The 20,119-nt window shown below is 39.3% G+C and overlaps 3 protein-coding genes across 8 annotated transcripts; 2 read left to right on the plus strand and 1 right to left on the minus strand.

The window, feature by feature from the left end:
• Positions 1-1,169: 1,169 nt before the first annotated feature.
• LOC135641547 (uncharacterized) lies at positions 1,170-4,966 on the plus strand. The gene is made up of 4 exons (XM_065156965.1): positions 1,170-1,727; positions 2,401-2,559; positions 2,856-3,536; positions 3,853-4,966. Exons 1-4 carry the CDS (start codon positions 1,422-1,424, stop codon positions 4,915-4,917), a joined length of 2,211 nt encoding a protein of 736 aa, XP_065013037.1. The 5' UTR covers positions 1,170-1,421; the 3' UTR covers positions 4,918-4,966.
• A 959-nt stretch (positions 4,967-5,925) lies between these two features.
• LOC135641548 (uncharacterized) lies at positions 5,926-12,778 on the minus strand. 2 transcript variants are annotated; one of them, XM_065156967.1, is made up of 9 exons: positions 12,621-12,778; positions 11,070-11,320; positions 9,044-9,158; positions 8,842-8,919; positions 8,632-8,755; positions 7,572-8,527; positions 7,194-7,315; positions 6,484-6,573; positions 5,926-6,278 (listed from the first exon to the last, which is right to left on the minus strand). In XM_065156967.1, exons 1-9 carry the CDS (start codon positions 12,654-12,656, stop codon positions 6,170-6,172), a joined length of 1,881 nt encoding a protein of 626 aa, XP_065013039.1. In that variant the 5' UTR covers positions 12,657-12,778; the 3' UTR covers positions 5,926-6,169. The 2 variants fall into 2 exon arrangements, with proteins under 2 accessions (XP_065013039.1, XP_065013038.1); XM_065156966.1 differs by having other exon boundaries at positions 8,842-8,928.
• A 1,805-nt stretch (positions 12,779-14,583) lies between these two features.
• Positions 14,584-18,737, plus strand: LOC135581347 (glycosyltransferase BC10-like). 5 transcript variants are annotated; one of them, XM_065153410.1, is made up of 4 exons: positions 14,584-16,015; positions 16,767-16,885; positions 17,572-17,647; positions 18,385-18,737. In XM_065153410.1, the coding sequence occupies exon 1, from the start codon at positions 14,831-14,833 to the stop codon at positions 15,953-15,955; it is 1,125 nt and encodes a 374-aa protein (XP_065009482.1). In that variant the 5' UTR covers positions 14,584-14,830; the 3' UTR covers positions 15,956-16,015; positions 16,767-16,885; positions 17,572-17,647; positions 18,385-18,737. The 5 variants fall into 5 exon arrangements, with proteins under 5 accessions (XP_065009482.1, XP_065009483.1, XP_065009484.1 ...); XM_065153411.1 differs by having other exon boundaries at positions 17,572-17,631; XM_065153412.1 differs by lacking the exon at positions 17,572-17,647.
• Positions 18,738-20,119: the final 1,382 nt, after the last annotated feature.

A 20,119-nucleotide genomic window follows, 5' to 3' on the forward strand; every position in this document is an offset into this window, starting at 1 on the left:
TATATATCAGTACATCAACACATGACAGTCGATATAGTTCGGACCAATGATCAATCTAGGATAGGACTAGTTTGGATATAGTATTAGAAATCAAAATCAGTACCTTCAAATGACTGTTCTCTTGACTGAAGATAATTTCATGCCATTTAATTAAGAAATGATTTATAAAGGAGGAAGGATCTATGGATGGATACAAAAGGAGATGAGAAATCCAATGACAACCAACTTGCTGCATTATATGTTATTCTGCTGATGCTCTCTAGACAGATTATAATATTGCTAACCTTTACCTGTGTCAATCATGTAAAACTACTCCTTGTTAATTTCTTGCAACCATTTTTTCTCTAGAAATGGAAGGAAACAACCTGATGAAGGCTTTGCTTCCTAAACAATCAATTGCCTGTTCATCATGGTTGGGGTATATAGCTGGTCACCAATTCTGTCATTTATGATTACCCATTATTGCTTCCTAAATGTAGGAGATAATACTCAGGCAAACTTGAGCAAACAGCATTGCAGTAATTCTTTATTTTTTTTGCTTTTAAAAAAAATCAAAACACCTCTAATTTATGCAACCAAATATAAAATACAAAAAAAAATTGTAGCCAACACATGAGTAAAAATAAAATAATTAATTTTAGAAATTATAATATTTTGATGGATGCCGAGAATGATGGATATGGATATATAAATATTGATCGGTATATATTATATCGATATCAAACCATATGATCTAGATATTGGATGGTATATATCTATGTATAAAAGTCGATATTGAATTGAAATTTAGTACCAAGATACATATACTAAGATCTATAATAATATACTGTTTGAAATTTTTTATTACAATAAAATGGTATATTTTTCAGTGATTTTTAACATGTCACAAATCACGGAATATTTGTAATAAAGGAATCCAAAATTTCAATAGCATATTTGCAATTTTATTTTAAATAGATAATGTATTTAAATTTGGAACACAACTAATTCTATCCAAAAATTTATTTTTATTCCTAAAATACCCCTTGACAGCTGTAGATTGTCCGGAGCTTTCACAAACGTAACGGAGAGAGCCGTTAAGTTTGCCGCTATCGTCTGTTATTTGCTCGTTAGATGAAACGGCGGTCGTTGATTCGTTAACGCCCTCTATTTATTTCGCCTCGCTTCGTGAATTCGTTGTTCTTCTCTGCCTCTCAAATCCTCTCAAACCTCTATCTTTCTTCGAATTTTGCCCGATTTCTGCGTCTCATCTCGATCTCAGCCATAAAACTGGTATCTTGCGAGGTTTCTGGGCTCCTTTTGGTGGTGATTCGCCGTTTTTCCGGCGACCCGCTGCGCTTCCTTGGCCTCCAAAGTCGGGCTTCAGTGGGCGGCTCTGGTTGTGAGGCCTTGGCGGAGAAACGGTCGGATCGGCAGCGGGGATGGTCCTTTGGAGGCCGTGGCAGCCGCTGTTGACTAGGAAGTTCCAGGTGAAGCTGGTGGTGCGGAGGATCGAAGGGCTGAGCGTCGATGGGGCGGCGGCGGTGGCGGCGGAGGTAACGTGGAAAGGGGCGAAGGCGGCGCTGAGTTCGCTGAGGAGGACGGTGAGGCGGAACCGGACGAGGAATGAGGCGGTGGGGGAAGGCGGGGTAGTGGATTGGAACGAGGAGTTCGAGGCGGCGTGCACGCTGACGGCGCACCGGGAGAATGCTTTCCATCCTTGGGAGATCGCGTTTCGCGTGCTCAATGTGAGTTGGATTTGGCTCCGTTCAGGCCATGATTTCCGTGTCTTTATCTCATCTTCTACGTTCCTATCTCGTTGTTATCTGATAAAAATCTGGTTTTTAGGGTTTTGTGAAAGACTTCGTTCTTAGGTCAATAAGCGACTATTTATTAAATGCGTTATTTCTTATACCAAACTTAGCTTTAGTGTTCTCTTTTTGTAGGATTAAAAAGTTCATAAGCTTTAGTATTTATTTTAAGGTATAATTTAAAATTATTGGCCTGTTTTGTTGGTGCAATTTAGAAGATGCCATCATCCTGTTAGGGGAAGAATAATAGTTATATTTTCCTATTCCATTTTTTTTTTTCACCATGTTAGTAATATTGTCATTTTTTGGTTGATAGGGTAAGAATAATAATGAGGAATGATAACTTGATGTTGGATATATGGAACCTCATCTTTGGAAGATTTGCTTCGATAAATTGGCATGACAGACCATTGTTGAATGTCTAAATCAAAGTTCTTAACTAAGTGATGTGACGAATAACATTTGTAATGTTCATGTGGAAAAACTAAAGATATATGATGACTGATTTCTTTTACTAATCTATAAATAACATATGGACTTCTTTTCCTATTCGGCATCTTCTTCTTCACTTCTCGCCCTTTTACTAAAGCTTTATTTATCCTTGTTTTAGGGCTTGAACCAAGGACCCAAGAACAAGGAATCTGTTCTAGGAACGGCTTTGCTGAACCTAGCAGAGTTTGTTGTACCTGCAGCTGAAGATAAAATCGAAATAAACCTTCCGTTGATACTTTCGGGAGTTGCTTCTAATCATCATCGTCCATCAATTCATGTAAGTTAAACTGAGTTTTTTTTGTGCTAGAATTTAATTGCCTTGTGATTTCTTTTGGATTATCTGATAATAATGTTACCGAAATTGGTTCACCTAACTGTTTGTGTCTCTCCAATCTTATTCTAGAATCTGATATCATATTGTTTCAGATTATTAAGTGTCATAAGACTCATAACATATCTTGCCAACAGCTTCACCACAGTGTCTTCCATGCTTTGTGATTGTTCACTTATTTTCGTTGTTGTGATTTCTACCTGGAAATTCCAGATTGTGAATTCAATTTTTTTATGTTTCAGGTGGCTCTCAGTTTATTGGAGTTGAGATCTTCACAAAACTCATCAGCCACAATGCCACAGCCTATACTGCCTGCTTTGGAGCCCCCTTCCTCTGGGTATTTTCTTCCTTCTGGGAAAGATGAACCTTCTGCTCTCAAAGCAGGATTGCGAAAGGTGAAAATTTTAACAGATCTTATGTCAACTCTCAAGTCTAAAAGAACATCCCAAGATGATGATTCTAGTGAGGGGAGGTTCTCTGCTAGGAGTGATAATGCCGAAAATGCATACCCGTTCGACACAGACTCTCTTGATGACAACATTGATGAAGAAGATGTCGAGGACAGCAACGAGGATAGTAATGTCAGGAAGTCATTCAGTTATGGTACTCTAGCATCTGCTAACTATGTTGGGGCCTCATTTTACTCGGGCATGAGGAATGATAATTTGATTTACTACAGTCACCGAAGATCTGATGTAGGTTGTTCTCATTTAGAGGATGCAATGTCAACTGATGCTCAGCAGTCTATGCCGCATTCTTTAAAAAGGAAAATTCTTCCTTGGAAAAAAAGGAAGTTAAGTTTTAGATCTCCTAAGCTTAAAGGGGAGCCTTTGCTCAAGAAAGCATATGCAGAAGAGGGAGGGGATGACATCGACTACGATCGTAGGATGCTGAGCTCCTCCGATGAATCTCTGTTTGCAGGGGTACGCTTTCTTGCTACATGCTTGTTTCTTCTACATGACTTCTATTAAGCTCGTTATTGGGTGATGGAAACTAAATGTGTCATGCAGTCGAAAAAATTGATTGATCCTTAGAATTACTCTTCTGTTCATAGTGATCCTTCAAATTATTTATTATCTCAAATTCCTTTGGCTGTCAAACAGACAAATTAATTTTCCTTGCTGATTTAATTACAATGTGCCGATTATCTATCTGAAAGATGCTTGCAAGTTTTATCAGTGATTACTTGTGAAATATTCGAGTGGAGAATTAAGAACTCTGCTATGGTTTTCCTTTCAGAGATACAAGGAAGATGATGATAGTGCTCGGAACTGCTCATCATCAGTGTCTGAATTTGGTGATGATAACTTTGAGATAGGCAAGTGGGAGTCGAAGGAGCTTCTGAGCCGTGATGGGCATATGAAGCTTGCCACCGAGGTATTCTTTGCATCCATCGACCAGAGGAGTGAGCGAGCTGCCGGCGAGAGTGCTTGCACGGCCTTAGTCGCTGTCCTTGCTGATTGGTTTCAGAAGAACCACCATATGATGCCCATCAAGTCCCAGTTTGATAGCCTCATCCGAGAAGGATCTCTTGAATGGAGAAACCTCTGTGAGAACCAAACATTCCGGGAACATTTTCCCGACAAGCATTTTGACCTCGAAACAGTCCTTCAAGCAAAGATTCGCCCACTCTGTGTTGTTCCAAGGAAGTCATTCATTGGATTCTTTCATCCTGAGGATATTGGTGGCAACAGTGACTTTGAATTCCTGCATGGTGCCATGTCGTTTGACAGCGTTTGGGATGAGATCAGCCAAGCTCGGTCAGACCGCTCGAGCATTGAAAGCCCTCAGATCTATATAGTAAGCTGGAACGATCATTTCTTCGTCCTCATGGTCGAACCAGATGCCTACTATATAATCGACACACTCGGCGAGAGGCTGTACGAAGGATGCCACCAAGCTTACATCCTGAAGTTTGATGAGAGCACAAGCATTCATAAAATTCCTGCAGAGGGTGAGACTGCCAGCAGTGAGGCCACGATGAGTACGACAGGAGAGAAGGAAAAGGAAACGGATCCCACAGAGGGGAATCTTCTGTGCCGGGGGAAGGAGTCATGCATGGAGTACATCAAGAACTTCTTGGCCGCAATACCAATCAGAGAACTGCAGGGCGATATCAGGAAAGGGCGAATGTCTTCGACTCCTCTGCATCACCGACTCCAGATCGAATTCCATTACACCGAGTCATCAACTGATGCTAACTTTGCTGCAGTGTGGCCAGCAACGGAGGCCATTTCTGATTACTCCTGGCCGGCGGAGCCAGCAGTAGATTTTAACCTGTCAACGGCGGTAGTGGTCGTGTAAGACATTGGAGCGTGATTAACTCAGGCAAAGCTGTTTCTCTCTTTCTTTTTACTGTCTTTTGATGATAGCCGTCTGATTTGAAAGGAAGGGTAACAAAGGTGCCCAAAAATAGCTCATCTTTAACCTCTGGCCATAGGGGGCTTCATTCTGCATCTTTAATCTCTCTTCATTCTCCGATCCTCGGTTTAAACATATGAATTGCTGCTGTTTGTTGATTTATTTGAGTGGTTGCTAATGGAGTGTGTGATAAACCCAATAAGGAAGATGACAACCCAAAACCAAATGGTGGAGAGCTCCATTTCCTTCGGCACAATGCAACAAAAAAAAAAGGACGAAGAAAGGAAGAGGTGCACGTAATCTGACCTAAAAGGACTCCTCACAAAGTCCATAGTGGAATCCACCTTCGATTTCGGTGTAGGCTGCTCGTCCATCCATGTCTTCCAACAAATTCCCCTACCTGTTTACTCGTTGCTGACTCGAATTATCACGATCCGACTGAACTTGAGAACTCCACGAACCGATCGATCGAAATAGTCGATCTGATGTTCTCCCAACCAAGAAAAGACCAGAATGGAATGGAATTGCTCGAGGTGGGAGGAGTGGGTTCGGCCGTATCATAGACCGATATTGTTGACCGTCACGCCGCTCGTCAAATCAAACATTAAACACGAAAAACAGGTGGTCTGACTTCAATCTTCTACTGTCCTTCAAATCGAGTGACGCCTTTGATGCCTCTCTTTTTTGCTTGGCACGAGAATTACATATCGTATTTGCCTCTCTAAATATTGTCTGATTTCTGACACATTACAAACTCTAAATTGATAGTAACATACTTTAAAAACCATTCATGATAATAAAAATATTTTATTTTTCCTTAACCATGACTTAAGGATTGTTAACCTGACTTATCTAAATAAAAATTAACAAATTACATATACATATACATATACATATGCATATGCATACTGGTCAGATAAATATGTAGAAACCCCAAAGAACACGGAGAGATAAGCAAAGATTATAAACAATAATCAATTAGAAGGAAAAAGAATCAGGTGCATCACACATGATGATTGAGTCAGCCTTAAAACTGATCTATCTTCTAAGAATGAGAAGTAGCATCCAAAAGAAGAACGGTTAAGAGATTGACCTTTGTTCTTTCCGTGTATCATTGCTTTCCGAGCACTCAGTATTCTGGCAATCATCAAAAAGAAACGCCGGAAGAAAATTTCCAACCCTGCGGACGACTTGGCTAATGTTTTGGTTTCTTCTTCATTCGTCTCCTCATCTGTCTCTCGCGCTCCTCTTCTTCCTCGATCAGGCGAAGCTGCTCTTCGTCCTCCTTCCTGGCAATCTTGGAACTGTAGATGGGTGACAACAAAGTCAGAAAATGAAAAGAAAAAATTGGGAAAAGTGATATTTAAAAAGTGAGTCAAATTATGATTCAGATTATGAAAAAGTCTAATGACACTGCATCTTTAAACCCTAAACCCAATGGGAAAAATATCACCAGATTCTTTGTGCAAGTTTAGCTCAAGTTCACCAGATTAAAAATATTAGCTATACCTAATTCGCTCTTCTTTCTGTATTACATCAAAACCAACTTCCATGTCACTGTCGTCCTCATCCATCCCTGCATACTTATTAGGATTGTACCTGCATAACAAGATCAAAGAACTTTAACATCATAGACCAGAAACCTTCAAGGGCTTCTCAACTAATACCATGGTAAAAACATACAGCAAAATTGTTCCTTTTTTATACTCTTTCTTTTTTCCTTTTCGTTTAGCAAGAACAGTTAATATTCTGTTAAGGCAGGATCCAACCTCCGGAACATGGTATTGTTACCATGATTTATTACTCGTAGACTGTGTTGGAACCGTCAAATTTTGAAATATGAGTAATGATATTCAAGGCGGGGATGGGTTTTGATATCGAAATCTTGCTGTCAACTATCAACATCTTACCAAAAGGCTATGATGGCACCTTCAAACAATTATATGCAAAATTCAGCCATAAACAGGAATTTGAGATACTTACGTCGTACTTTCTAAGTTTCTCATTTGTAAATAAGATTTAGCAGGTTTATCTACCATGACAAATTAATACTAAATCCAATTTTAAATCTACAGAAGTTGCCTTCTATGAAGAAATAAATATTGGTTATTAAACCAGATAGTGATATCCAAGGAACAATTACAACCTTCAGAACAAGGACAAAAGCCTGCAGCAAGAAATAATGAAAGCATCTAAAAGTTTGTGTTAGAAATATGTACCTGAACATTCCCCTAATGAGACTGCGATAATCAACATCTTCCTCATCACTCAAATTCCTTCCAGAAGGTCTTCTCTTTAATCGATTGTCAAGGTTGCCATGTGAAAAGCTTTGCTTAATAGGCTTCATCAAATTAGAATTCAATGTCAGGAATGAAGTCATAAAGGCTATGTGTAAACTAGTGCTGAAATAAATCCTTAACCCCGACAAACATGTAGGCACACATGTATTGCCAAGAGAGTGAGCACAGTTGATTACATGACCAATCAGATTTTAAGCATAGTAAGCACACTGTTTTGTCTAGTAACCAGTCATTCTTTTATCTTTCACTTCTGGCATGTATTTATTATAGTGTAACAGTAACTAAAGAGATCCAGACCTGAGATTTTGAGGGAGGCATCGACTGTTTCACTGTTGTTTTCACTTGATCTAGTCCTTGAGTTAATCTTTTCTTTTCTGGGTAATGCTTCAGAGCAGAAGAATGTGGCTTTGCAGCTGAAATATCCTTCTTCAAATAAGGATCATTTACAACCTTGCTGAGTGGCTTATTTGCACCTGCTGCCTGAATAGGGACCTTCCGCTGTGAAGAACTATTCCCCATAGGCTTGCTGGACCCATTTCCGAGAACACGCTGAGAGGGATTAGTCACCATAGGCCTACTGGAACCATTTCCGACAACACGCTGAGAGGGATTAGTCACCACAGGCCTACTAGAACCATTTCCGACAACACGCTGAGAGGGATTAGTTACCACAGGCCTACTAGAACCGTTTCCGACAACACGCTGAGAGGGATTAGTCACCACAGGCCTACTAGAACCATTTCCGACAACACGCTGAGAGGGATTAGTCACCATAGGCTTGCTGGAACCATTTCCGACAAAACGCTGAGAGGGATTAGTCACCATAGGCTTGCTGGAACCATTTCCGACAACACGCTGAGAGGAATTGGTCCCCATAGGCTTGCTGGAACCATTTCCAACAACACGCTGAGAGGGATTGGTCCCCATAGGCTTGCTGGAACCATTTCCGACAACACGCTGAGAGGGATTGGTCCCCATAGGCTTGCTGGAACCATTTCCGACAATACGCTGAGAGGGATTGGTCCCCATGGGCTTGCTGGAACCATTTCCAACAGCACCACTCAAGACTTTCTGAGAATCAGTTGAAGCTGGCAGTGGTCGGTTGAGTGGAGCTTCCTTTGCAAACCCAGTATTGCTCTGAATATTCTGTTTTCTTGAATCTGGGTTCCTCAATCCATTGGCAACAGAGACCAATTTAGCAGGCTGGTTCATTGGCAATTGGCTCTTCAGCGATGTCTGAGCATACCGGCCATCTTCCACAGGACCAGAAACCTGTATAAGCTTCCTCTATGACCAAAAATGCTTAAACCTATACAAGTCAATCTCTAAATAATTGTATTTTAAAAGACAAACATACCAGACTTCGGTGCAGAAACACTCCTGGTTGCAGGCTGCTCTTTTGCAGTAGGAAAATCAGTATCATCAGACAGTAGAAAAGAATAATCCCGCATGTCTTTTAGTGTTTGTGCTTTATTCTTTGTCTGCAGAAGTTACTTTAGCATACAAATCAGACCAAAATAATGACATCATCACAGAATGCAACAACGTTAAGGCAGATAATTTACACCTCATTTACAACAGCTGGCTTTTTGTGATGCTGTTGAGTCAATAGAGTACTTGCTGAGGCTGTGGCATCCCTTTTCTTCTGCAGAAACTAGGATTATCTTTTTCATTTTCCTTTTTCTTCTTTTTGAAAAGAAAATTATCTTAATCTTTGCAGTTCAGCCGAAAAGCTGACAAAACATAAAACCAATGGCCACAATACTTACAGCTACAGAACTTGACATGTTTGTCATAACATGTCTTGTTTCTCGAATAGATCGGCTTTCTTCAATAACTCTTGAAGCAATAACAGGCTGTGAAGGGCCGAAAAAGGAGCCAAATCTGTGAAAGTAGTATTTAGATGATAGAAATAGCTTGCAATCCAGCAAACAAATAATAAGTAAAGAATCATTGAAAATCATAAAAAAGAGTTGATTCCATAGAATTACTAAGTTAAGGCGCAAAAGTTTAGTTAACTAATATTTACATAAAACAATATGTTTGCTTGCATCTAAAGCTTCAACAGGGAACCTGACCTTAAAATAAACAAATGGTTAGACACAATAAATTTGAAGGTTAAGGAATGATGCCCACAACCTAAATAAGAACCAATAATCACATATTGTTCAGTATATGTCCACTGCCCACAGTGACCAGACCTATATTTATTGCATACTTGGAACGGGCAAAATAAGCACATGAATTAACCAAGAAATAAAGAAATTAACATAGAAGACCATGAAAATGAAAATAAAGAAATCTCATCACATATCACCGAGTTCAGTTGCTGGAAATATAATAATTGATAACTCGCAATGGATGTTTCATTTATGATGTTAACACTGATATAATTGAAGTGCAAATTATGATATACAAATTCCTGGTCCAGCTAAGCCTGCCATATGGCAAGATGCAGTATCTAGCTGGCAGTAAGCATGTATTTGGCAATTGGTACATAGATTAATAATAAAACAATGACCAGATAAATATCTTTCTAAGAAATTGGTAATTGGTACATCAAAAGCTAGCACCAGGAAGTTGCATATCCAGCATGACTGTGTTATCAATGATTGTGTGATAATTGAGACATAAAGTTCCTACACATAAGCATCTGACTAAAAACCAATCTAAATTTTGAGCATAGGCACATACATATTGTCACGAACAAAACTATAAACAGAATGTTTAATGTAATGCTCATGTATGTCCGCGTCTTTTGGCTTGTTCATGCTTTACACAGCATATAGAGGGACGGTCGAAGGCTTAATAACCCTAATTTAGTTGGGTTTGGTGGTTATTTTAGGCTTGTAAATAAAGGTTGTGTCATGTTGACACATATGGGAGATTTCGATCTGTAGTGGACCATTTTGGATCCTTTGTTGTGCAACGGTTCAGAGCTTGTGAAGTCTTTTTGTAATTTGCATTGGTTATAAAGTGTTTTCTGAAATGTTTGCTTATGGATCCCGAGTGAGACGCTTTCTCTAATCCGTTTTCTCTTTTGTAGGTCCTAAGGGACCATAGGAGGTTTCGGGGAGGCTGACTTTTGCAGACGGACACGCAAGGGTGTCGTACGATTTAGGCAAAACCAACTAAGTCCGTGACAATATGATTTATAACCCAATCTGATTATGATGTTTTACAAAAAAATGTCATGAAAAAATCATATAAAAGAATCCATCAAATTGTAGCTATAATATAATGACAGCCTTATCGATGAAAGTTCAACTGTAACAAATGTTTCAGGTCATTAAGAAACTGATGTGTACAAAGAAGTGTTCGGATTTATCTATAATGATTTCTCCAGACCTTTCACTTATCTCTAACAAGATACCAAAATATTAAACCATTTATAATCAATTGTGTAACCCAAACAATAATGGTAAATGCATCAACATTTTTGCTGTAAATTGGGAATACAGGGTAGATGTTTGATGACATTATAATATACAAACATGGTTATTAAGATCACCCAATCACGATCTGGGTTATGATCACTACTCCAATCCCCAAATGGATCAATTTTTATAAGGATTTGATAGATGCGGTCTTGAGCAGATCGGAAAACTAGAAGTCAATTTGAATTGGTCTGCCTGATTCAGTTGTCCAATAAGGATTAATTTAACCACTCATATGAACAAACACAAAAGGAAAGGAGAATATGATGATCAGCTATAATTGATTAAAAAACACTTTGTTTCTCCTAAAGACAAACCAAAAGTGAGAGAATGCAGATGAACATGTGGCATTACTCACGTAGCATTTGTGGTTGTTCTTCTCTTGTCCTGTGTTTGAGATGAATGACCTAGAGCCCTGGCATTTTGTTTCTTCAGTTTTTTTCTAATTCTGTCCTTTAGTTGTTCCCTCACACTGAGAAATTCTTGTTCCTCCTTGGTAGGTTTTGGAGCTTCCTGTTCATCTTCTCCATCACGTTCAGATGCTTCCTCTTCGTACTCATCATATGCCTCTTCATACTCATCATAATCTTCAGTTCTATAATGAGTACTCTGCGTGACCATGGAACAAAAAATTCATCATTAGCATTGTTTGATATGTATATGAACAAGATGAGAATTGGAGCTGGAGACGTATAGGTGAGGCAATAGACTCCAAATTTGATAGCTTAGACTTCTGTTATTGAGCAAAAACTGTTTCAAATAATCTTAAAGCTGTTCAAAAGAAAATCTAACTATAAGTGATTCCTAGAAGCTAGAAGCACAAAAAGAAAGTTCACTTGACACAAGAACCCTGCCACCTTAAACTCCCAGCAAAAACAAGCCAACCCAACAGACTCAAATAAAAGCAGAAAACATAATAATTATGGATGAAAAGTTCTTATATCCTGATGACACGACCTTTGAAGAATCCACAAAAGCTGATAATGAAATAAGAAAAGAAAAGACTGAACAATTCCCTCAGACTGGAAGCAAATAGAAGAAATCATCCCTTAATATAGGCACTGCATTAAACGAAAATATTTTCTATAGTCACATCGAAGACACAAAAGGATTCAAAGTAAATATATCCTATACATTATCATCAACTAGGCCAAACTATTATAGAGAGAGAGAGAGAGAGAGAGAGAGAGAGAGAGAGAGATCACCATGATTATAGTTTCTTGTAAAAAAATATTATTTTTTTTGCACACGAGGGTACTTATAGTCGAATCGAGCAAACAAAATGACTCAAGAGTAAATATATCCAAAGACATACATTATCATCAACTAGGCTAAACTATTATCAAAAAACAAAAAACAAACACTGTAATCAAGAAAATATTTTTTTTCTATTTTTTCACGCACGAGGGCAATTAAAATGTACTTATTATATTTCTGAATTCCTTGCCAATAATTCTATCCAAATAATCTTGGAACTAATTATACCCTTCAGTTTTTCTCTCTCTTTCTCGCTCTCTCTATCTCTCTTTTTGGTTTATCAGGGTATGCGACTCGTTGAAATGCCATAAAAAGATCCATAAACCTAAATTCCAGATCGAGGCCAAGAAAGCTCCGATCTGATCACTCAAAAGTACAAATACTTCATCAACACCATGAATTCTGGCCAGAAATTTTGATCTGTAGGCGTACGCAGCAAGGAATAAATTATCTGCCGATCAATTCAAATCAAATACAAAATCATGCGAAGACCGCAGTAGATTCGTCAAAACGCAGACAAAACCAGATTACGTAACAAGCCAAATTCATCGATCAATCAACAACCGGAGAAAAATAACATGTCAATTCAGCGGCAAGAGCATTGATCCGGAGAAACAAATCACGATTACAAGAAGCATCAAGAAACACGAACCTGGTGTACGTTCTCCTTGGGCGCCGATCCGTACATCTACACAGCGGAGCCGTAATCCACCGGGAACAGGAGAACGCGGAGGCAATCGGCGTTCGCGACAAGGGGGGGATCGGAATCGAGAAGCAGCGGGACGGCAAAGGGGGAAGAGATAGATGTGAAGGGCGAGAGGAAACTTCCCGAAGGCGAAGAACCGTGAACGTTAGCGCAGATCGTAAGCGTCGGATCAACGATCGACGGATACGATTGGAAGTTGAAAAGTTACCTACGGATCAGATGTTGCTCTTTCAGAAAGCAACGACTTTAGATTTCGCGTCATCGTCTAACACGTGTACGAGACACAATCCAGCCTGGAAATGAAATGAATGTGCATTCCTTAAGTACAATTATATATATATATAATTACTCCTATATAGGATACATGTACAACCTGAGCCTATCTCTAAATCCAATTGAATACCTAAGTTATGTTCAAAATTATCTTAAATATGAACTGATGATATCCAAACTTGATTTGATCAAATCATATAATACATTAATACTCCAAATTCCTAACCTTAAGTTTGGCAGATTATTGTATTTAGATTCTGAATTTAGGTTTAATATTCTTATTCCCATAAAAGTTAAATGTTTACATCTATATAGTTGTAAATCTTCTTCATTGATCCTCAAAATAGAAATGTTGAAACCTTAATTAGTCATTTAAAAATGCCATTTTAAGAATTATGACAACAAAAAAAGTTAGAACAATTGGGTATTCAAATATTTAAATTGAAACCGGAAATTAGCAATCATAATTTATGTTGAATTTGGAACAACTGAGATGAGACAGCTTACACAAAAATCTATACCCCATATACTTCATCATCATCCTTCATGCTTTATTTTCTGATCACTTTTCAACCTCATACCTCTGCTTCATCTTCACAATTCACTCTCTAATCCCTGCTGTTACATGCAAGAGCAGAGCAGGTTTTATGCATTCGGTGTTGGCCAAATATTAGCAGCGATCTGTGTATATCCATCTGTTGCAGAATTGATTCTATCTTCATAATGTGTTCTGTCATCTCTTCTTTGACTGATGGCAAAGTTGATTGCTCCTGCAGTCACCACTGTCTTTGTTTTCTCTTTTGTTTGAGAGGAGGACGTCTGAAGACCACATTGCACTCCAACTCTTCTGGTGCCTGAAAAAGAATGCGAGTGGTGTCGGTGGTTGTGATTCTTTCCTCACTTCTTACTCAAGCAAGAGATGCAGCCACTGAGATCAGTGGCTTCCATTGATTGACGAGTCCTCATCACCTATTCTTCTCACTGCTTTATTTGTCTTAGCTTCTTCTTTCATTCTCTGTATGAATCCGTGCTGATGCTTTCATCTGCTTTGGCACATCTGTTGGTAACTCCGGAGTGCCAAAAACAGTGTCACAACAAAAAGCTCGAAACATTTCTTGCATCCTTGCACAGAACCTCAGTGCTGTAAGCTAAAAAACACAACACGGCAACAAAATAGTGGAAACACTTCTTCTGTTCGGCCTTCTTTATTAGAATAACGCAAAAGCTCGGCTCCCGCCGCGGGACAGACGCAGCACGGCCATCCCACCTGCTTTGTGCACACGTGTCCTCATCTCAATAAATATGAAGAGATTGTTCTATTTTTCTTTTTCTTGATTGGTCAGCGCAGGATGTGGACCGCTCGGCTTAAGATCTACAAAGCATGTGGATGCGATTAACTTATCGTGCTCCGCGAATCCATTTGATGTGTAGCTACTCTTAACCCATTTAATGCTCACCACCTCATCGTCTACCTAGTTGTTAAATGGGGGACCCACTTGTTGGGATCGATGTCGTAGGTACCTGCGTGGGTGATCGACAAAGGCGTAAGGAGATTTTTTTCTTATGAGATAATATATTTCGATTAAAGAAAAGAAAAAAAGGGGTTATTTATGGGAGATGGGAAACCTCCACCCTTCTTCACTCCATCCACTCTCTACTCTTCTTCTACTCTTCGACCGACGAAATCTCGTCTTCTTATTCCGATCCTAAGCGCCAAGGGGCGACTTTGATGCGGGGATGGAGGAACTCGGAGTGAGACGAATCGGTCGGTGCCTCGCATTTGTCTTTTCGTCCAAGATTTCGATCCCGGATCGCTTCCCACTCTAAATGCTTGCTTAGAACCCTAAAGGTTTGATCTTTGCTCTTTTCCCTTGCTTGCTGGGATGAGGGTTCCGTGTCTGAATTTGGAGCAGGATCGAGAGCGGACGATGATTTTCTCGTCGCCGTTCGTGATCTCGTTCCTTCTGCTTGTCTCGGTGCCGGTGCTCTTCGTTTTGGCCCCGCGGATCCTGCCGCCGAAGACGCTGCCGAGCATTCCCGATCGCGACGAGATGGACGACCTCGCGCTCTTCCGCCGCACCACCCTCGCCTCCTCCGGCGCCGGCGGGGGCGGTGGGATCCGCCGACGCACCGCGGCGCCGCCCAAGATTGCGTTTATGTTCCTCACCAACTCCGACCTCTCGTTCGCGCCCCTTTGGGAGCGGTTCTTCCGCGGCCACGAGCGGCTGTTCAATGTGTATGTCCACGCCGATCCCTCCTCCCGCCTCCGGCTCGTACCGACGCCCTCCTTCAGCGGGCGATTCATCCCGGCTAAGGCCACGCAGCGAGCGTCCCCGACGCTCATCTCCGCGGCGCGCCGCCTCCTTGCCGCTGCGCTTCTTGACGACCCGGCTAACGCTTTCTTCGCCCTCCTCTCCCAACATTGCGTCCCCCTCCACTCCTTCCGCTTCACCTACGACGCCGTCCTTGCGGACTCCGGTGCTCCGCCGGCCGCCCATGGCGATGCGGTCCTCCGCCACCGATACCGAAGCTTCATCGAGATCCTCGCTGGCGAACCCGGGCTGTGGGATCGCTACATCGCTCGTGGCGACAATGCGATGCTTCCTGAAGTGTCGTTCGACCAGTTCCGGGTTGGATCTCAGTTTTTCATCCTTGCAAGGCGGCACGCCACGATGGTGGTCCGAGACCGCCGCCTCTGGAAGAAGTTCAAGATGCCATGCCTCAAATCCAGAGAGGATTCTTGCTACCCCGAGGAGCATTACTTTCCAACGCTCCTTGAGATGCAGGACCCCGAAGGGTGCTCTCGCTATACCCTTACCAGAGTGAACTGGACTGATAGCGTCGGTGGCCATCCACACACCTACCGCCCACTGGAGATCTCCAGTGATCTAATCAAGGAGTTGAGGAGGTCTAATTCGACGTATTCGTACCTCTTTGCACGGAAATTCTCGCCAGACTGTCTTGACCCCCTGGTTGAGCTCGCGGACAGCGTTATCTTTCGGGATTGAGCGCTCTACATCTGTCTGTGGTCTATCGCTAAGGGATTGGTGCTGAGGCAAATGTATGAGGTATGGAAGCAATCTACTCTTTCGTTAAAAATCATTCTTTTGTGAACTTTATTGAGTCTTTTGATGGTTGTGTCAAGGAGTAATTTTTGGTGCTTGGGTAGAAGCCCAGATTAGATATTGCTAAACCTAGTACAACTTTGAGCAGGAAGTATGTTTGGAGGTTGTACTATTACTTACCATCACTACGTTGCTAGAATTGGATGTGCACATTTGAGGGTGTTCTGTCATTACAATAGATCTTCATCTGTTTTGGCCATAAGACAAAATTTATAACAAGATTTGCTGCGGAAATCAGTGCTTCTATGGCTTTTTGAAATTTTAGACAGCCAGATAGATCAAAATTTTTATGACCTGAATTCTAGTTAAAATGGTGATACTGGTAGATATGAATGAAAATGAAATGTTTGAAGATTAGACCCACACTATCTTGTATTATTGTTGATGTTCGTTGTTCAGGACCTTAGACCTATATGCTGTGATTAGAGTCCATCCTCCAGAGAAACTCTACTTGCCAGTGGATTTCATTGTTTATAAGATACAAACTAGAACCATGAGAGTCGGTGCTTTTTTCTGAAGTTCTCAGCATTGTTTTAAGTGTTTTTTTCATGAATAGTCTGCTTTGCCACTTCTTTTGCTAGAAAATTTTGGCTAGATTCTTTACTTAAGAGTTTTTCTTTTGAGCACTTTTGTTCAGTTTGATGATTTGGTCATGCATTTTGACTTCCTTTTTCTGTGTTCTTATTCTCTGCAGAGATTGATGAGAGTAAATGGCTAAAGCTGATCCATCTTTTTCCTCTTCATTTGTGAACACCCATCTTCATCACCTGGCAGTGATGCTTCTGGTTAGACTGAAGGATGAAGATGGCTTATGTGAGACATCCACATTAGTGATTAGCATCATTATCCAATGCATCGGATAGAATGCCATCCCTTTGTAGTATCTGTAACTGTCAATAGTATCTGTAACTGTCAATAATAATTGTAAATTTTTAGCATCGGTTTTGATATCAAAACTGGGTTAATCCTCCCTTCTAAGATCATGTTCTCAGTCTCAGGATTATGCAAAGTTGATGATTGAGGCTTTTTTCTTGTAGGAGACAATCGTTAGAATACCTTACATCTGTTCTTCCTTTCATATTCCAAGTGTGTTTCCTTTTCTTGTTGTTGCTTCTTCACAAATGAGTCGGCAAAGTAAACAGGAAATCATCTTCTTTTCTTTCTTTTTAATCTTTAGTAAGGCCCTACCATTCTTACTTTCATATTCTAAATGTGTGTGCTTATTTTTCTTTTTGTTGCTCTTTAACAAAAGAGTGTGCTAAGTCAAAGGGGAATCATCCTCCTTTCTCTTCCTTTTTATCTTTAGCAAAGCCCGAATACTTAGCCACTGGGACTTGGAAGTATGCTCTCTTTTCTTTTCTTTTCTTTTCAATGAGATGTTGGTAATGGTTCAATAGTCAAAACTTCTCTTTGCAAATTTTTTTCACTTTACTTTATTCTGCCTTCTGCTATCCTTATTTCCAGTCTGCATTATTTGTGCCTTGTTTGTCTCCTCACAGGACAGAAGTGTCAAGTGACTTTGGTGTGGGGGAGGAACCTCTGCCTCCTGACTTCACAATGTGTGTATTGAGTGTGGTAGTTTTTTCTACCTCCTTTTATTTGTGCTTTTCGTCTATCTGATCTTGTTCCTCATTAATTTACTCTGGCTCACACAAAATATAGGGGGTAAGTGCCACTCATTTAGACTGATAAATTGATGGGTAAACTGGAAATGAGCAGGAAACTAATTTCTCTTTTATTTTATGCCTTTTACCATGCCATTTGTGTGACATGTAAATGTGTTTATAGCAACACAGTCTTGTATTTTCTTTTGCAATGCACTCTGCATGCTCTCTTGGCAAATTGTATATAGGTGCTTTTGAATAATGTGATGATTTTTCTTTTATTGGTCACATTATGGCTATTGGTTATGTTAAAACTCAACAAACAACCTTGTTTTAACCCAATAATTGACTTTACTTTTCTCATGATGTGCTTTAAATGTGAATTTTATTTTTTGAAGATTGTTGTTGTGAAAAATATTTTAAAAAATTATTTCCTAGGTTAATTACATGTGGAGGAACTCTCCATGTACTATGCACTTGAAGATAAAGTAAACATTTTATAGAATCTAGAGAAAGTTAGCTCTATCTTTGGAAATTAGATTTATTGTAGTAAAAATCACCTCCTTAAGTAAGATATGCATGCTGGTTTAATGTGAGGAGGTGCATTGTAATAGTAAAAGATAAAATGATTAAACCAGCTCTCATGATCACTGGATCTACTTTTAACTATTGGAGTAGTGTATAAATAAATATTTCTTACTGATGCAGGTTTATCATCTAAATATTGGAGTTGAAGAACAGCAGCAGAGTAAGCTTTTAGCCAATGCATCAACTTCATTCTAAATAGCATTTTAGCTGGTCTTCAGGAATTGTTGTAAGCTTGCCACCATCTTTGCCAGCAGAACACTATCACATGTTCAAGGCTGTATAATGCTGCATAATGTGTGTGCAGTGGCTCAGAATGCTTCAGAATCTCAAGATAAGAGTGGCACAGCAACAGCTGAGTCACATGTAGTTGCATGCATATTTTAGACATAATTAGTTGCATGCATGTCTTTTGATTTATTTCAGAAAAAACAATTTGTAATTTTTTTAAATTTGGCAAAACATCAATTACCTAATGATCTTATTTTTAGGTTTTGTGTCCTGGATTCCAAGACTGGTCTGGAGTTTAGTTTGACTGAACCATCTTTCAATGGGTATGCAAGGAATTATTTTTTCCAAGTCTTACTACCACTTGCATAGCCACATAGGTTACATGTGAACAGTTCAATAAAGTGCTACATAAAAAAGATTAACTTCTTGATAATAGCTGTAAAATACATGTAATTGGAAGATTATATTAGATATGAGTCATAAATAAGTTGGTGACTATGACTTTTAGATCCTCAACTGATTGATAATTCATTGTTGCTCTTTGCACATAACTAAATTCATTTTCCTAAAAGCGATATGCGACGATAACAATAAAATCACAAATTTTAATTATCTTGAGATCTTTTGTTATTGTCGTATGTTTAATTAAGTTTAAATTATTTTTAGATTTTTATATAATTTTTTTATTAAAACAATTATATCTTCCTCTATCTTTTGTAATAAGCAATGCATTTTAAATACCTAAATACTATCTCATTATGAATCAATCAGATGTTATTTATCGGTTTGATGATGAATTGATACACGAAGTAAGCCTTCTTCGTCTAAATACCTAAATACATGAATATCGATCTAATATTTAAATATCATCTCATTATGAATTGATCCAAGTGGTATTTACCAATATGATGATGAATTGATACACAGAGTATGACTTCTTAGGTGGTATGATTTGATTTAATTTTTAATTTAAAATAATAAAAAATCCTTTACACTCTCTCTCTCACTATCTTATGTAATAAGCAATGCACTCTAAATACCTAAATACTATACTGAATACTATCTCATAATGAATCGATCGGGATGGCATTTATTGGTTTGATGATGAATTGATATCTCTAGATACCTAAATACTATCTCATTATCAATTCTTCATCTAAATGCCTAAATACATAAATATCAATCTAAATACTTAAATATCGTCTCATCATGAATCGGTCCAAGTGGTATTTATCAGTATGATGATGAATTAATACAAAGGGTACGACTTCTTCACTCTCTCTTTCTCTCACACTAACTCGACCACTTGCAACCCATTACGATATGGATCGATCGACCATTGTTGATTGGGGTACTCCTACCATATAATCTCATGTCTTGTCAAATCGAGCTTGTTACAGAAATCCTAGTAAATAGTACCTAAACCTAATTTAAGTGAGTCATATAGAGCAAAGTTCTTGACTGCCATCCCAAGCTCATGGATTTCTAATTGGGCCCATGGTGGGCTCTTCATCTGGCATATTAAGGAAATGGTCCGGTCCGAGTTAAGTATCGTTTGCATGAGCCGGGCTAAATAAGCCCAAATGAGAATTTTTAGTTGCTAGGGTTTTAAGAATTTAACAGTCGG

Source organism: Musa acuminata, chromosome BXJ3-6 (assembly GCF_036884655.1).
Source record: "Musa acuminata AAA Group cultivar baxijiao chromosome BXJ3-6, Cavendish_Baxijiao_AAA, whole genome shotgun sequence".
Lineage (NCBI taxonomy): Eukaryota > Viridiplantae > Streptophyta > Magnoliopsida > Zingiberales > Musaceae > Musa > Musa acuminata.

Excerpts from the sequence above, each read along its gene's own strand:
- LOC135641547 (XM_065156965.1), top strand. The coding sequence starts at position 1,422 with ATGGTCCTTTGGAGGCCGTGGCAGCCGCTGTTGACTAGGAAGTTCCAG. Across the intron at positions 1,728-2,400 it reads TCGCGTTTCGCGTGCTCAAT|GGCTTGAACCAAGGACCCAA; the intron begins GTGAGTTGGATT and ends TCCTTGTTTTAG. Across the intron at positions 3,537-3,852 it reads ATGAATCTCTGTTTGCAGGG|AGATACAAGGAAGATGATGA; the intron begins GTACGCTTTCTT and ends TTTTCCTTTCAG.
- LOC135581347 (XM_065153410.1), top strand. The coding sequence starts at position 14,831 with ATGAGGGTTCCGTGTCTGAATTTGGAGCAGGATCGAGAGCGGACGATG.
- LOC135641548 (XM_065156966.1), bottom strand. The coding sequence starts at position 12,656 with ATGTACGGATCGGCGCCCAAGGAGAACGTACACCAG. Across the intron at positions 7,316-7,571 it reads TGCCTCCCTCAAAATCTCAG|CCTATTAAGCAAAGCTTTTC; the intron begins GTCTGGATCTCT and ends AATTTGATGAAG. Across the intron at positions 6,574-7,193 it reads CTCATTAGGGGAATGTTCAG|GTACAATCCTAATAAGTATG; the intron begins GTACATATTTCT and ends CTTGTTATGCAG.